Source organism: Procambarus clarkii, chromosome 30 (genome assembly GCF_040958095.1).
Source record: "Procambarus clarkii isolate CNS0578487 chromosome 30, FALCON_Pclarkii_2.0, whole genome shotgun sequence".
Taxonomy (NCBI): Eukaryota; Metazoa; Arthropoda; class Malacostraca; order Decapoda; family Cambaridae; genus Procambarus; species Procambarus clarkii.
The window spans coordinates 30,307,899-30,327,039 of NC_091179.1; the positions used below are offsets into that span (position 1 = coordinate 30,307,899).

At 43.5% G+C, this 19,141-nt stretch overlaps 1 protein-coding gene across 1 annotated transcript; it reads left to right on the forward strand.

The window, feature by feature from the left end:
- The first annotated feature begins 213 nt into the window (after window positions 1–213).
- Window positions 214–10,273, forward strand: LOC138370090 (mucin-2-like). The gene is made up of 4 exons (XM_069334074.1): window positions 214–326; window positions 734–6,076; window positions 9,661–9,773; window positions 9,909–10,273. Exons 1-2 carry the CDS (start codon window positions 321–323, stop codon window positions 5,954–5,956), a joined length of 5,229 nt encoding a protein of 1,742 aa, XP_069190175.1. The 5' UTR covers window positions 214–320; the 3' UTR covers window positions 5,957–6,076; window positions 9,661–9,773; window positions 9,909–10,273.
- Window positions 10,274–19,141: the final 8,868 nt, after the last annotated feature.

Sequence of the window (19,141 nt, forward strand, 5' to 3'; positions counted from 1 at the left end):
ACGCAAAGGAATTACTGCAATCAATATCCGCTCAACAGATGGCGCTTTGACGCCAACCACTCAGCTAAAGCAACTAACAATTAGCAATGAAACTTTTGCTGTAGTGGAATATCTTGTCTGGTGTGTGTGTGTGTTTGTGTGTGTTGACGTCACAAGCACAGTCGGTCACTAAACACATTGGCGCATCCGATCCCACGATCGTCGTCGCCCCTAAATCAACACAACAACACTAAACACATTGGCCAATTACTTTGTGTTGGTGGATGGGTGATGTACACTGTGGAATATATGTGTTTTGATAGTCAGTGACGTTTATAATAATGAAGGTAAGTGTCGGGATATTAATAGTGTAGTGACTTTTATGCATAATCTTGGTGAAAAAGAGTAATAAGTGTTTTAGCGATCGATAATTTTCTTGACTAAATATTGATAAATGATTTTAAAATTAGTCACAGATTTCCAGATGCATATATTTTTTTCACTGCGGTTTAATTTAATCATTTTACTAATAGTTATTTGCAGGAATTAATTACAAATAATTCGCTATAAATGAAAATATAGTTTCAAGGCGTTTTATAAAATAGGGTAAAACCAATAAAATGGTTGAAACAGGTCTGGCTTTTTTAACACGTTTGAAACTGATCATTAAACAGAGATTAATTCCCACTATTACATGATACTGTGATATGCTCTTCCAAAATTAATTCACAAGTTCCATCTTCCCCCTGAACAGATGCATTCCTGCCTCCCTGTTGTATGGGCGCTTCTGATGGCTAGAGTCGCGGGGACATGTGCGCAGATGAGGGCAAGGTTTCACCCTTTCACCACCCATACCACCCCTACCCGTCCTCCTTCACCTTATATAACATCAACCCCTCGTGTTGCACCTGGTCATACATTAACGTCTCGTTATACATCTGTACATATATCTACTTTTCATTTTACACGTGTCCGTTATATAACAATCCCGGCTAGGCGACAGCTGTTGACCATTCTATACTTTGTACCTGTACGTACAACCAGCCTTCAGTTTGCACTAGAGGGCACAGCTACACCTCAGTTTGCACCTGTGGGCACAACACCACCTCATTTTGCACCCATGGGCACAACGACGCCTCATTTTTCACCCGTGGGCACAACTACGCTCCATATTCCACCCTTGAACACAACTATGCTTTATTTTGCACCCATGGGAACAACTACGCTAAATTTTGCAACGGTGAACACATCTACACCTCAGTTTGCACATATGGGCACAACTTCGCCACATTCTGCAACCGTGAACACAATTTCGCCTCATTTTGCATATGTGGGCACAACTACGGTTAATTTTGCACCCGTGAACACAACAATGCTTCATTTTGCATCCGTGGGCACAACTATACCTCATTTTGCACCCATGAATACATCTACGCCTCATTTTACATCCGTGGGCACAGCAACGACTCATTTTGCACCCATGGGCACAACTACGCTTCATTTTCCACCCATGCGCCCAACTATGCTTCATTTTGCTCCCATGGGCACACCTGTGCCTCATTTTGCACCCATGAGCACATCTAAGCTTGATTTCGCACCCGTGGGCACAACTACGCCTCATTTTACATCCGTGGGCACAACTACGCTTTATTTTGCTCCCGTGAACACAACTACGTCTCATTGTTTACCCGTGAACACAACTACGTCTCATTGTTTACCCGTGAACACAACTACGTCTCATTGTTTACCCGTGAACACAACTACGTCTCATTGTTTTCCCGTGAACACAACTACGCTTTATTTTCCACCCGTGAACTTAACTACGCTTTATTTTCCACCCGTGAATACAACTACTCCTCATTGTTCACCCGTGAATACAACTACGCTTTATTTTCCACCCGTGGGTCCATCTACGATATATTTTGCACCTGTGAACACAACTATGCTTGATGTGTTACCTGGGAACACGACTAGGCCTTATTTGGAACTAGTGAACACAACAATGCCTCATTTGGCACATTTGGGCGCAACTACTCTTGATTTTGCACCCGTGGGCACAACTGCGCTTCCTTTTGAATCAGTTGGCACAACTACGCTTTATTTTGCACTCGAAAATAAAACTACTCCTTATTTTGCACCCATGGGCACAACTATGCCTTATTTTGCACCCGTGAACACTACTTTGCCTCATTGTTCACCCGTGAACACAACTATGCCTCATTGTTCACCCGTGAACACAACTACGCTTTATTTTCCACCAGTGAACTCAACTACGCTTCATTTTGCATCTGTAAACTCAACTACGCCTCATTTTACACCCGTGAACACAACTGCACCTTATTTTGCACCCATGGGCACAACTATGCTTCAGTTCGTACACGTGGGCACAACTACGCCTCATTTTCCACATGTGGGCATAACTACGCCTCATTTTGCACCTGTGGGCACAACTATGCTATATTTTGAACCTTTGAACACAACTACGCCTCATTTTACACCGGTGTTCACAACTACGACTCATTTTGCACCCGTGGTAACAACTACGCTATATTTTTCACCCGTGAACACAACTACGCCTCAATTTTCACCTGTGGGAACAATTACGACTCATTTTGTACCTGTGAACACAACTACGTTTAATTTTGCACCCGTGAACCAAACTATGCCTCATTGTGCATCCATGGGCACAACAACGCCTGATTTTGCCCCCGTGGGCACTACTATGCTTTATTTTTCACCCGCGGGCACAACTACACCTCATTTTGCACCCGTGAACTCCACTACGGCTCATTTTGCTCCTGTGCACATGCCTTGTTTCACATCCGAGGGCACAACTACACCTCATTTTACACCCATGGTCACAGTTACACCTCATTTTTCACCCTTAGGCACAATTACGCCTCATTTTACTCCCATGGTAACAGTTAGGCCTCATTTTACACCCATGGGCACAGTTACGCCTCATTTTACACCCATGGGCACAGTTACGCCTCATTTTACACCCATGGGCACAATTAAGCCTCATTTTACACCCATGGGCACAGTTACGCCTCATTTTACACCCATGGGCACAGTTACGCCTCATTTTACACCCATGGGCACAGTTACGCCTCATTTTACACCCATGGGCACAATTACGCCTCATTTTACACCCATGGGCACAGTTACGCCTCATTTTACACCCATGGGCACAGTTACGCCTCATTTTTCACCAATGGGCACAATTATTCCTCATTTTACACCAATGGGTATAACTACGCCTCATTTTACACCCGTGGGGACAGTTACGCCTCATTTTGCACCCGTGAACAAAACTAGGCCTCATTTTACACCTGTGAATTCAAATACACCTCATTTTGCACCTGTTGGAACAACTACGCTTTATTTTGCACCCATAAACACATCTACGACATATTTTCCCGCTGTGGGCACAGCTACGCCTCATTTTGCACCTATGGGAACATATACATCTGATTTTGAACCCATGGGAACAACTACGCTTTATTTTGCACCCGTGAACACGAATACGCCTCATTGTTCACCTGTGAACACAACTAAGCTTTATTATCCACCCGTGAACTCAACTACGCTTCATTTTTCATCTGTAAACTCAACTACGCCTCATTTTGCACCCGTGAACCAAACAATGCCTCATTTTGCATCCATGGGCACAACTACGCCTGATTTTGCACCTATGGGAACATCTACACCTGATTTTGCACCCATGGGAACAACTACGCTTCATTTTGCACCCGTGAACACAACTATACCTCATTTTGCACATGTGGGTATAACTACGCCTCATTTTGAACCTGTGGGCACAACTATGCTTTATTTTGAACCTTTGAACACAATTACGCCTCATTTTGCACCCATGGGAACAACTACGCTTTATTTTGCACCCGTGAACACAACTACACCTCATTTTGCACCCGTGGCAACAACTCCGTTTTATTTTTTACCCGCAAACACAACTACGCCTCATTTTACACCGGTGTTCACAACTACGCCTCATTTTGCACCCGTGAACCAAACTATGCCTCATTTTGCATCCATGGGCACAACTACACCTCATTTTGCACCTGTGGGCACAACCACACCTCATTTTACACCCATGGGCACAGCTTTACTTCAATTTACACCCATGGGCACAACAACGCCTCATTTTACACCTATGGTTACAGTTACGTCTCATTTTACACCCATGGGCACAACTACACCTCATTTTACACCCATAGGCTCAACTACGCCTCATTTTACTCCCATAGGCTCAACTACGCTTCATTTTACATCCGTGGGCACAACTACGCCTCATTTTACACCCGTGGGCACAACTACGCCTCATTTTACACCCGTGGTCACAATTTTGCGTCATTTTACACCCATGGTCACAGTTATGCCTCATTTTTCACCCTTAGGCACAATTACGCCTCATTTTACACCCCTGGGCACAACTTCACCTCATTTTACACCCATGGTAACAGTTACGCCTCATTTTACACCAATGGTAACAGTTACGCCTCATTTTACACCCATGGGCACAATTACACCAGATTTTACACCCTTGGTGACAGTTACGCCTCATTTTACACCCATGGGCACAATTATACCTCATTTTACTCCCTTGGGCACAACTACGCCTCATTTTACACCCTTGGGGACATCTACGCCTCATTTTACACTCATGGGCACAACTACGCCTCATTTTACACTCATGGGCACAACTACGCCTCATTTTACACCCATGGGCACAACTACGCCTCATTTTACACCCCTTGGCACAACTACGCCTCATTTTACACCCATGGTCACAGTTACCTCTCATTTGTCACCCATGGGCATAACTACGCCTCATTTTATACCCGTGGGGACAGTTACGCCTCATTTTGCTCCCGTAAACAAAACTAGGCCTCATTTTACACCCATAGGCACAATTACGCCTCATTGTACTCCCATGGGCACAGTTACGCCTCATTTTACACCCATGGGCATAACTACGCCTCATTTTACATCCGTGGGGACAGTTACGCCTCATTTTGCTCCCGTGAACAAAACTAGGCCTCATTTTACACCTGTGAATTCAACTATACCTCATTTTACTCCCGTGGGAACAGCAACACTTTATTTTGCACCCATGAACACATCTACGACTTATTTTGCCCCCGTGGGCACAACTACGCCTCATTTTGCACCCATGGGAACAACTACGCTTTATTTTGCACCCGTGAACACAACTACACCTCGTTTTGCACCCTTGGGAACAAGTGCGCCTTATTTTTTACCAATGGGCGCAACTACGCCTCATTTTGCACCGGTGGGCACAACAACGGTTCATTTTGCACCCATTGGCACAATCTTGCCTCATTTTTCTCCCGTGGGCACAACTATGCTAGATTTGGCCCCCGTGGGTACAACTATGCCGTGTTTCACACTCGTGTGCACAACTACACCTCATTTTACATCCATGAGCACAGGTACGCTTCATTTTGCATCTGTGAACACAACTAAGCCTCATTTTACACCTGTCGGCACAGCTACACCTCATTTTGCACCCGTGCGCACAACAATGCCTCATTTTGCTCCCGTGCGCACAGCAATGCCTCATTTTGCACCTCTGCGCACAGAAACGCCTCATTTTGCACCCGTGCACACAACAGCGCTCCATTTTGCACCCGTGCACACAGCAATGCCTCATTTTGCCCCCGTGTGCACAACAGCGCCTCATTTTGCACCCGTGCGCACAGCAATGCCTCATTTTGCACCCGTGCACACAACAACGCCTCATTTTGCACCCGTAAGCACAACAGCGCCTCATTTTGCACCCGTGCGCACAACAACGCCTCATTTTGCACCCGTGCACACAACAGCGCCTCATTTTGCACCCGTGCGCACAACAACGCCTCATTTTGCACCCGTAAGCACAACAACGCTTCATTTTGCACCCGTGCGCACAACAACGCATCAGTTTGACCCTTAAATACAACGACGCCTCATTTTGGGTCAGTACATTAAGCCATCCTGATACTTCCATGCTCCGAACGACTACCCATCATGCTCCATCCAAGGTGCCTTCAACCTCTCCACTCCCAGTATCAACGTAAGTTAGCTACATTAAAAAAAAATTATTACTGAATATCAAATTACCTGAAATGGAAGACTAAATATTTAATTATAAACATTAGAGGAAGTCGTCCGCTTAACTTGAGGGTTGAGGTTGGATACTATTGCCTAATATTATCGTTGTTACGTTTGTTATTGAGCAATGTCATCAGTGTCCGAGTCACCCACAGTAATAGTTTCTGGAGGAAGTGGCACAGGTAAGGGTCCCCGTGGCTAAGTGGTAACACACTCGCATGTCGTTTTCCAAGCGCTTTGGCCTGGGTTCGTATCCTGGGAGGATTTACTGCCACCAATCTTTAACTGTAGCCTTTGTTCACTCAGCAGTGAATGAATACCTTTTTGTTAAACGATTTAGCTGATTGAGTTCGGGGCAAATTAGGATTAATGACCTCCTCGAAACGCTATATGTGCTAGTGGCTGTACAAGAATGTAAGAATTCCTGTATATATCTATATAAATAAAAATGTAATGTTCGTTTGGTCAAAATCGCCAATCTACGAAAGTCTTCACCGATTGTTTTGAAATTTTGACACAATGTTCCATTCGAATCATGAGTTGTTTTATTTGCCAACTATATAGATGTCAAATCTGTGAGAGTTAAAATATTTTTTTAATAGCGCCATCTGTTGCACGTAATATCAACACACATTATATTAAATATGTTTCGATTCCATTTCAATGTCTCCGATTGCATTGACAAATGGAATTTTCATAGATTTCGATTTATTTTCATTTTGATTTAACTATTTTGAGTGACATTGTGTTGGAATTGAGCTGTGTTGTTTACCATACCGTTCATCTCATCAGTAGAAGTATGGATGCCACACCTGTGACAGGTAAAAACATGTTATTTTTAACAGCGCCACCTGTTGTACATAAGAGCAACACATGTTATACTAAATATGTTACAATTCTATTTCAATATTTCCGATTTCATTGATAAATTGAATTTTCATTGATTTCGTTTTATTTTCATTTTGCTTTAATTATTTTGTGTGACATTGCGTTGGAATTGAGACGTGTTGTTTACCATACCGTTCATTTCGTGAGTATAGTTTATTATTTTATTTTTTCATTTTTTCATTTCTTATTTTAACTGTTTCCTTATATTTTAGTAATGAGAACATCTGATCATTTGATTTTCCCAATTTTGTGATGGGAACATCAGATCATTTGGGAATGCATCAGATGAGTGGGGAGGACTAGGAGACGGGAGTGGGGGGATGGCTAGGAGACAGGGGAGGGGGTAACGGTAGGGACGAAATATGATAATGAAAATTGTGACAACAGTTGATATCATGATCAATCAGATAAATTATATTTACACAAATTATATTTACACAAATTATAAATACACATAAATTATATATATATATATATATATATATATATATATATATATATATATATATATATATATATTTATTTATTCAGATTAAATTGAAAAGATAAAGTTAAATTGAAAAGATTTAAATGCTTACTTGATATTGAGGTGTTACCCTGCGATATAATGACAACACAGACTTTTTGGAGATTAAGGTTATTAAGCATACAAAATTTGTCAATTTAAACACTACCACACCCTAAAGATTAATCTTTGTGAGTGCCGGCGCCATCTGACAAGTTGCCAGACAAGTTGTATGATCTCTCTTGAAGAGATAAGGCATTGAAAATTTGATAATATCACAGTGTTTCTGCAGGATAGATTCACTTTTAGCGTTTGCTAGGAAAAAAATAAGATGATGGTGGAAAAGTGGCAAGCCCCTGTACACATGGGACTTGTGTTCACTACTCTTAAGCTAAGCTGTTATGATTGATTTCTAGATTAGATTATAGTTTAGGAACTCCCTGAGTATCTTGGGAGTAATCACTGGTAATTAAGTTTAGTTTGGGCGGTGAAGTCTTCCTAATAAAGTCTCAAAGCTTCGTCATGTGTTTACACTGTTTGAATGTAATCACAGATCTGGGGCCAGATTCACGAAAGCACTTACGCAAGCACTTACGAACCTGTACATCTTTTCTTAATCTTTCGCGGCTTTGTTTCCAATTATTAAACAGATAATGAGCTCCGCAGCACCAGGAGGCTGTTTATAACAATAACAACAGTAGATTGGGAGATTTTCATGCTTGTAAACTGTTTAATAAATGTAACCAAAGCCGTCAAAGATTGAGGAAAGATGTACACGTTCGTAAGTGCCTGCGTAAGTGCTATCGTGAATCAGGCCCCAGGACTCGGGCGCTCGCGCACGCTTGCAGTACAAGCCGGCAGCCACATTCTCCTTGTTAGCGGTTGACTGATCATTATATATTGATTAGTTTTTTCTCGTCTAAACGATTAATTTGAGATAAAGTGGGATTATAAGATAAATATTTATGGGATTCAATGATTACAGGTAGTACTTATAGGACAAATCGATTCTTTATAACAGATTTGATGTATTCATAACCGCAAGTGAAATCATTTTCCAATAGTTTATGAATTAATCTAGCTTCTTTTCGAAGCTTCTAGATCCTTCAGAATCCATGAGGGAAGTCACATAGGAATTGGTAGTCCTAATGCAGACGTAACCATTGTAGTGTTGTCATGGATGAAGGAGTTAGACTGTGATTTACATAAAATCTATAGATGTAGAATTCTGATTATATGATATTTTGATAATGATTCTTAGATTATAATATTGATATAGTGGGTGGAATTTTCCACAGCTGGTCACTATCACCACCCGTTCCTTACTGTGGCTGGTCACTATCACCACCCGTTCCTTACTGTGGCTGGTCACTATCACCACCCGTTCCTTACTGTGGCTGGTCACTATCACCACCCGTTCCTTACTGTGGCTGGTCACTATCACCACCCGTTCATCACTGTGGCTGGTCACTATCACCACCCGTTCCTCACTCTGGTTGGTCACTATCATCACCCGTTCCTCACTGTGGCTGGTCACTATCGCCACCCGTTCCTCACTGTGGCTGGTCACTATCACCACCCGTTCCTCACTGTGGCTGGTCACTATCACCACCCGTTCCTCACTCTGGCTGTCACTATCATCTACACATAATGGCCTTAATTACAGTAAGTCCGTTGTCCCTGTAGGATGTAAAGTACACTAGGCTGTGATTAAAAGGAAAGCTCTATACTGTTTACTATTAATATAAAAGTACCTATAAATTCATAACCAAATTATTAAGGAAAATTGCGTCACATAAAAACTATGGCTGATAGAAAAAAATTTAATTGCAGATTTCAATTCATCATAATTAAATTGTTAACAATGTTCCATGTGAGAAACATTGTGACACTTAAATGTGTAAACAAGAAAGGTGACCTGAGTGAAAGCTGTTTAGTTTCCTGGTAGTTGGGAGTATTGATGTTGCTTATATATATATTTTAATGAAATGAATCGTCCTGTTGGTACGTAGTCCGCCGAATTTTCAAGTTATATATATTCATTTAACCTTTGTTTTCTAGAACTCATTTGTGACTTTAATATTATTTATTTTACCAATAAATGTTGTGCATGTAAGAAGCTATATGGCGATAATTTTTAATCATTTTATTAGGTTGTCTTGACCGGTGTTGGAGGAGGATGGGATCCCGCAGTCAGCGAATTCGTGGCGTATTACCATGGTGTGTATTTCTTCATCTATTAGACAAGCGGAGCAAAGGACTATAGGTAAGCCGGAACTTAAATTCTTCAAAATTCTTAAAGCCATCTTTGAATGCATTTGGCAAGGGCTTCAGGGGAAAAGTCGATGATAGTTTAATTGATTTATTGAAATTTTAATGATATTGCGGTTTACTCATGCAGCCTGACTCTAACGAAGAACAGAGAGTATAAGGTGACTGCTTATGGTACTCTTAATAACTCATGACAATGGAACGAACTGTGTCGTGTTGGAGGTGAAGGGTCAACACAGTGTGTCAGGAGCCACGTCAAGGCTCCGTCTACGAGCACCCGTCTACGAGCACCCGTCTACGAGCACCCGTCTACGAGCACCCGTCTACGAGCACCCAGGCAACGGAACTTACACCAACAACACTCGGCTCCCTTTTTTAAATGTTTTTAATTATGTCATTTATATCGGTAACTAATCACTATAATTTTTTATTAAATTTTAATGATGCAAGTGTTATTCATGGTTTCTTTTATAGTTTTAATAAAAATATTACTAATTGATTTTTATTTCTAGCTAAGTCAAACGAGTATAAGATAAAACTTTCAGGTAGATATCCAAAATGCTAGGTATTCTTGCTACAAATATTCATACTTAAAAATCCTTATAATTCATAACTTCTCCCCACACTTGCGTGACGAGGGAGCCGGTCGGACAGCACGCTGGACTTGTGATCCTGTGGTCCTGGGTTCGATCCCAGGCGCCGGCAAGTAACAATGGGCAGAGTTTCTTTCACCCTATGCCCCTGTTACCTAGCAGTAAATAGGTACCTAGGTGTTAGTCAGCTGTCACGGGCTGCTTCCTAGGGGTGGAGGCCTGGTCGAGGACCGGGCCGCGGGGACACTAAAGCCCCTAAATCATCTCAAGATAACCTCAAGATAAGAAGACGTAAAAAAAGAAACGTTATGACGTTTGAGAACAAATGTAGGAATGATCCAAGGGTGCATCATTTGGCATTGGAGACTTCCCTACCCTTGTAACAGATGATGAAAAATTTAATAGAATCTCACACTCTCTCATATACAATAAGTATTTAATTTGGACATGATTTTTCTGTGTCGGCGAAAAAAAATTACCCTTATGTAAAAAGGTGTCACAGTCTGTGTTGGTTCGTCTGCTGGTCTTGTGAACCAATACTTCTCGTGAAAGAGGTAAATCCAAAGGTTTGAATCACTCTGGTAGACTCAATCTGTTTAACGGGTCAAGTTAAACCTGGATGTTAAACGATGTGGCGGCGTCGTATTCCGGGGAATATTAAGATTAACGACCTCCCCGAAACGCTATACGCGCTAGTGGCTATACAAGAATGTAAAAACTCCTGTGATATATATATATATATATATATATATATATATATATATATATATATATATATATAAATTTTGTGAGGGTACCACCTCTGGTGCCAATGTGGGGACCCATAGCCTCGGAGAAGAAAATAAAAAGTATTCAGAGGAGACCTTGTGGTTTCTCACTGAACACTAATATTATCTTCTCCTACCACCCCCATTCTTTTGTATGTACACATATATATTTACTTTATTTGAACTTTGTTACAAAAAAGGAGTTACATATGGGTTACAAAGATGGTTGTCATAGGTTGTCGAGTTCCTCCAGCTCCTCAGATGGCGGGCAGGAACCCTGGATGCAGTGCGCATTTCCCCTCTGTATCGCCACACTGAGGCGCTGGAAAAGAAAGCTTGCAGCTCTCGGGTCCCTTGTTGTTTCGATGAGCCTAGAACCCAGTTCCTTCAAAAAACTGGTAGCACTTTTACCCCAGGCGCCGAGCGCCTCAGAAGCAATGGGGACAAAATTGTAGTGGTGATCCAGTTCTCTATACTTACGGGATTTGGCTGCTTCCCTGTGGGTGGCAGCGCCACCTGGTTGTGCAACACTGAGGTTAATGTAGGTGTTAGCCAGGGTTGATACGCACGTGTAGTCCCATACCAACTGCTTGCCATTCTTCCAGGGGTTCACTGTGATACCATCCGGGCGACCAATAAGAGCATCAGAGTTACGGGGCGTTAGGTAACGGGGCTCTCTTTCAGCTGGGCATCCAGCTGTGGTGAGGCTCCTCTTGATGATGTCGTTAACTTCACTGTGCCTCGAGTGCCATCCCCCTGTGCTTTGGCAGAGTAGGCCATGGTGACCGTACCTGTCAGCCACCACCTCGCCGCAAATACACCTATATCTGGTGTGGATTGGGGCAGCAAGGCGGAGGGCCACAGCAATTCGGAGGGCGTGTGGTGTGAGACGCGTGCCAGTTGCCGACATTGGGGTTGCTAACAGGAAATCCCCTGCATGTGGTGCTGCTACTGCTGTGAGGCGAGCAATGTCGTGTTGTGTTGTTGCAGCACCCAGGCACTCTGCAGCAACTTGGTCTACAATGGGACCATCCCAGCTGGATTGCTTGTGGGATTTTGGGGATGGTGGTCGAGGTGATTGGCCTGCACGAGAGGCCCACTCTGTGGCACAGCGTGTAAAATTGGGATCATGTACACCTGCCAGCTGATGTAAGTGGGCAGGTAGAATTTCCTTCACAAGGTCGTCGGATGCTGATAAGGAGGACAGGAAGGCTGGAACAGCGATTTGCGTTGCTGTTCGAACTCCGAGGCCCCCAAGTCTTACGGGAAGAGAGGCTTGTTTCCACTGTAGGTCATCGAGAGAGAGGTTAAGGGCTTTTTCTAGCATTGATTTCAGTAACCGGTCATACTCACTTAGTTTTTGGCTACTGTAAGATGGTGAACACCTCAGAAAGTAGGTTAACCTGGGGAGGGACAGACATCTGGTGATGAGGTAGAGTGCATCATGAGCATCAATATCCTCAATCCTCCCATCCATCCTCTTAAGGTCGGCGATTTTCTTATCAAGGACCTCATCGATGGCTTTCAACCCCAGGGGAGCTCCTAGGAGTGTGCTGTCTTCAGGTTTAGTTTTATGGATATTTGGCAGAAGACCCTCTATTCTCTCTACGATGCCCTGGTTGGAACATATTATTTCACATTTAGAAGGGTTCAGGGTGAGGCCTAAAACTGCACCTTGCTCCTGGATTTTTCTGATGTCCTCCAGGAGGGAGTCTTGGGAACCAGCTAGGGTACCATCATCCAAGAACCAGATGTTAAGCTCGCTGGACAGGACCTCTGTGACTTGTTTGATGACTAAGCAGAAAAGGAGAGGAGCGAGGGGGTCACCCTGTTGGACGCCTTCTCGCGAGTCAATTTCATGTTCGCCAAAAAGTAGCTTAAGATCCATACTGTAGCATGAATGTACAAAAGGGTAGAGGGACGGGAAATGACTATGAACCGCACGGAGTACAGCATCCCTCCGCACCAAATTGAAGGCATTTTTGAAATCTAGCTTGATAAGGGTATATATATATATATATATATATATATATATATATATATATATATATATATATATATATATATATATATATATATATGTATATATATATATATATATGTATATATATATATATATATATATATATATATATATATGTAATATATATATATATATATATATATATATATATATATATATATATATATATATATATTATATATATATATATATATATATATATATATATATATATGTAATGTATGCATATAATGTTGTTAAATATGAGCGAAAAGGTAAGAATAATAATTCTAACACGAATTTTCTCAATATTTCTTATGTTTCTTTTCACTGTCGATGGTAATTGAAAAATCAATTCTCCAAAATTCATTTTTATTTCTAGCCTGAACCCGTTTCGTAATAACTTATTATATTTTAAAAGACTTTAGTTTACATACACAAATGTAACCTGTAAACACACATCCATACTTGTACTCGCTTTTCGGTGTGGTGGTACAGAAGTTTTGGGTGAGGTGATTGACATTTACACAAGATAAAACACGAACCAATGGGTATAAAAACATAAGAATGGAAGTAACTGTAGAAAGCCTATTGGCCCATAGCATCAACACTTCCTCTTGATGCTTCTATATTGGTTCGGAATCTTGAAGTGGGTAGAATATAGTTGTGCATTAATTGACTGTTGGTTGCTGGTGTTGACAGGCTTCTTAAACCTTGCTAGAATCAACCTCACTGAGGTCCAAATTGCTCTCCTAAATCTGGGTATAAACTGTCACGTTATGTCCAGACCAACTGAGATGGCCCGGAAAGTGGAATTGGAGATACTATTAGATGACATATTCGACCTCGAGACGCAAAAGAAGGTTGCCACGAAAGACAACTTGTAAGTATAACTTATTGCAGAAGAAGGAGAGATTCGAGGCAACTACAGAAGCAACATATTGTCCCCTGAACTCAAAGCGGCAGCAAAGAGCCTTCGCGAGAACAAGGAGATAATATAAGTTATAATATACGCCAAAATACGTTATTCTTAAGAAAGACGAATATCTGGAGAAAATGGATCTCATACTCTCTGACCAAACTAAATTCCAAAGGATAACGAAGGACACTACAGCCGAATTGAAAACGAAGGTAAACAGATTGTTCGAAACTGTGAACACCAAGAAATCTGAACTCCACCTGCCAAAGATTATTGGGGAATACAAACCTGGGGTATGCGTATGGAAATGTCTAAACCCACAAGCCTGGAAACCCACTTCGGCCAATCATCAGCCAGATACCCACACCCACATACAGACTGGCTAAGCGACTCAACGGCTTGCTGACCCCTTATGTACCTTGTGCTTTCAGACTAAAGTCTCCAAAGGAATTTGTTGACACTGCGGGGAACACAGGCCACAGGGATAAGAATCTTAGTGGATGTAGAAAGTCTACTTTCAAGTGTGGTCTAGAGCAGACACTTGCGAGATACTGTACCGACGCTCAGTGCGCTCAACTCGCACCAAAGTATCACCTGTGTACTTCTGTATATTCGACCAAATATATATATAGTATCTTAGTGTCTGTGTTTATTGTCACCATACTTTACGGAGTTGCTCCTGAGCTACCGTGCAGTGAGGACGTGTCGCCTGCTGCTCCGGTGGTTTGAGTCGGTTCTCACTACGTGTAGAGAGCCATGGGGAAGGCTCAGCGCAAGAGGGAATGGAAGCAGCTTTCGGACGAGGAAGGACGGGGGACCGATGTGCAGCAGGCCCCAAAGAAAACTGCTATCGAGGCTTTACCACTTGCTTCTACCAGCAAGTCAGCGGACGTAATGGACCTAGAGAGGACAGCGTCAGTCACACACCAGCCAGTGTCAGTCAATGCTTCTCTGTCCGCAACGCTGCCGCGGGACGGCAGTATGAGTCAGGAGAGGACACCACCGGTTTCACGCCAGCCAATGTCGGCCATTGTTCCTCTCTCCACAGCCCAGCCGCAGGACAGCAGTATGGGACAGGGGAGGACACCACCAGTCTCACACCAGACATCGCCAGCCTCTGCACTTCTTCCGAAATTCAAGATCATGCAGACCGACCACTTTCCTACAGCATATGGAGTAGTAACGGCGATGGAAAAAAAACAACCAGAGCTCAAACTTTCCATTACAGTCAACCTGAAGGGAGAAATAATACTGACACCTCAAGACCAACAGACTGCACATTACTTAGAGAAGGTAAGAGTCCTGCAGGGGAAACCTGTGTGCTTGGTAAAGCTGGACCCTTCAGAACGACGCACACGAGTCGTGCTTTTGGGATACCCAATCGACTTTCCCCTGGATCCAGTGCTAGAACACAAGCAAGTCCTGAGTGCGGAACGTTGCCACACAAAAGTAGACAAGGCAGCGACGCGTCAGGTTCTGGTGACCGTCATGGGACATGTGCCGGAAACTTTCGGTCTTGGAAATTGGGGGACATACCGACAGAGGCCATACGTCCCGGAACCCCTACGCTGCTTCAGGTGTCAGAAATACGGCCACCATCAGTCACGCTGCACAGGACAGGAGAGGTGCGGAGTGTGCAGCCTGAGACATCCCACCAAAGACTGTATTGCCAAGCACAAGGCAAACCAGACCACAACAGCCAAATGTCCAAATTGTGGAGGCAAACATCATGCCTGGAGCACAACCTGCTCTGCACGGAAACAAAAAGTGCAGACAGCTCAGGCCAGGGTCAACACACTGACCAGCGGTACATCCACCAACACCAACGTCTGGAACACTCGTGCACAGCCACAACAGCCACCCGCTCTCACAGAGCAAAATTTCCCGAATCTGTCAATTCCGATTCAGACATTACACGAAAGTGTTGCAGAAGTCCAGCAAGTGCAAATGAGCAGAAAACACTTACTTTCGGAATCTACTCCCCAGCTATACAGTTTTACCGAGGTCCAGCTGCAAACCATCGTGAAGATCATGGCGGAAACCATTATCAATTGCCTACAGATGACGCAGAACGCCTCACAACAACAGACTCAAGACATCACTTGTGTGATAATGGACAAGATCGTGCAGCAGACCACAGTTACACGAGAAATAGACAGTCTCCGACAGGATGGAGCACAAGAGGACAAACAACGCAACTTGGACATACTGACTACCGACAACAGTCGGCTAGTCAAGACACCGGAACATCGACATTCACAAACGCAACTGCAAGACGCAGTGACCACCCACGATCAACAGAATCTTCCAACACAGGAGACAGACAACAACAGCCAATGCAGTCTGATCTGCAGCAACGCCAACAAAGACGTATTGAACAGCAGAGATGCGCAGGTTCCGCCAACACAAGAAACGGCCGCGAGCGATCAATGCAGTCCGACTTGCAGCAATACCAACAACAAAGTGATGGACCACAGTTCTGCACAGATTCCAACAATGCCGGGGTTGACCACGGACAATCAATGCAGTCCGACCTGCAGCGCTTCCAACAACATAGTGATGGACCACAGTTATGCACAGATTCCAACAACGTCGGGGATGACCACGAACTATCATTGCAGTCCGATTTGCAGCGACACGACTTGCGAGGCGGAGAATATAGAGGTCGATTCCGAGGAGGAGTTCTAGTAGAACAAGCAACACCACCCGAACCCGTCGTCTGGCCATTACGAATTCTGCAGTGGAACATACAAGGTCTTGGAAATAAAAACACACACTTCAGGAGGCTGCAATCAGCACGAAAGCAGATATCATCGTTTTGGAAGAAACTCTTTTCCCAGCCACGAAATCCTTCAGATTAGCTGGATATCAGCACTATGTTCTCCCGTATGAGCAGGGGAGACTAAGAGGATTAATGACCCTAGTCAGAAACACCATACCCAGCAAGAAAATAGACTCGGTTTCATGTGGGGATGGAGTAGAGGTATTAGCAGTTACAGTGAATATGGCTAATTTTGAGCTCCTCATATACAACGTCTACAAGCCCCCTAGACGTAAACTAGAAGCAGAGGCAGTGCTTGCCTTGGCCACGCAGGAAAATTTAATTCTTGCTGGAGATTTTAATGCTCATCATCCAGAGTTAGGTGCAACTGGGCCAGCCAATGCAGATGGGCGCCATTTAGCTGCAGCTCTGCGAGAAGTACCTGAAATTACACTTCTCAACACTGGGGAACCCACTCACATTCTAGGAGGTTCCCTTGATCTTACATTCATCTCCACAGCACTCCAGCAACAGGCGATGTGGGAAGTAGACCCGGTGATCACCAGTGACCACTATGCTACTGTCACGACACTCAACCTGGCACGACCTCCTACACCTCCTGCGCGGCCTCGGTGGAATTTAGGAAAGGCCAATTGGAATGTATACCAAGAAGAACTTGAAAAATGGTATGCAACGTACACGCCACCTGAGGATTTGAACATACACGAGACCAATCTGCAGGAAGCCGTTGCAGCTGCTGCGAACAAAGCTATTCCAATCATTATCACAGGTAACACGAAACGAAAGAACTATTGGTTCTATAGTAATGACGTTAAAGAACAGAACCACAGAGTCAATATCTTCAGAAAACATCTAAAGAGAAACCCCGCACCAGAAGGAAGAACTCTGCTACGAGCGGTGATATCTGAAGCAAGGCGAGTTTCTCGAGAAGTAAAGGAGGCAAGATGGTTTGAGTGGTGTCAAACTCTAAATGAACATAGTAGTCTTGGCAAGATATGGGGTCAGATTAAAACTATATCAGGTCGACCAGCCCGGCCACAGGCATGTATTCAACCATTGCGCGAGGCTGAGAGACTTGCTCTCCAATTTGCAGAAAGAACAGCTTCATATCAGCTTCCTGCAATGGTCCGAAGGCAGCAAGAACACTTAAAACAAGAGAGGATGACAGTCATTCATGAGGGCATAGCTATAAATGACGAATGTGACTGTCCCTTCACCGAACAGGAACTAAGCAGAGCCAAAAAAGGTGGTAAGGACACTGCTCCAGGTGCTGATAACATTACATACTCAATGATCGCACATGCAGGTCCTGCTGGAGACCGAGGGATGTTGGACGTCATCAATGCGTCTTGGCAGCAAGGCAAACTACCGCCCTCTTGGAAGAAAGCAGACATCATACCGATTCCTAAGCCGAATGAACCTGGCAATTACAGACCCATTTCCTTAACATCATGCGTTAGTAAAACTGCAGAACGGATGGTCTTAAATAGGCTACTGTGGAAGACTGGAGACCTTCATAAACACATATTTGGCTTCACTAGAGGTGTAGGTACTGCCAACTGCATAGCAACATTACTAGGAACAGTTAACTCGGGTCCAGCTATAGTGGTCTTCCTTGATCTGGAAAAAGCATTTGAACTTGCAAGCCCGCCAGCAATACTACACACCTTAGTTAAAAAAGGTGTGAGGGGGAAAATGCTAGCATGGATTCAAGATTACCTAAGTCACAGGTATGCCAGAGTAAAGTTGCAAGGACAAGTGTCGGACTACCACTTGCACGAGAATGGGACTCCACAAGGAGGAGTCCTCAGTCCTAGTTTTTTTAACATCCTTATGGAAAACCTTGTTACCATGTCCTTTACAGAAGGGGTTACATTGCTAAGCTATGCTGATGATCTAGCATTAGTCGTTACGGGTCCTTCACTTCTAAATAAAGCTCAAGGTGCTTTAGATCAAGTGACATCTGAATGCAGTGTTTTAGGGCTAAAAATATCTGCACAGAAGTCTACGGCGATGAGACTCGGTGGCAAGGCTCCAGACAGGCACCTACGCATTCAGGGCATTAACCTTCAGTGGGTTCCACAATATCGATATCTCGGAGTGTGGATTGATTTTAAGATGACATTCAATAAGCAACTTCAATATCTAAAGGAGAAAGCAAAGTCACGAATAAATATAATGAGAGCAATCACAGGGCCCCGTCTAGGAGCGGGACACAGAGTGTTGAGAATGTTTTACATACACGCCGTTCGTTCCCTGGTTGATTATGCAGCACCTGCCTTACTCACTCTTTCTCCTGG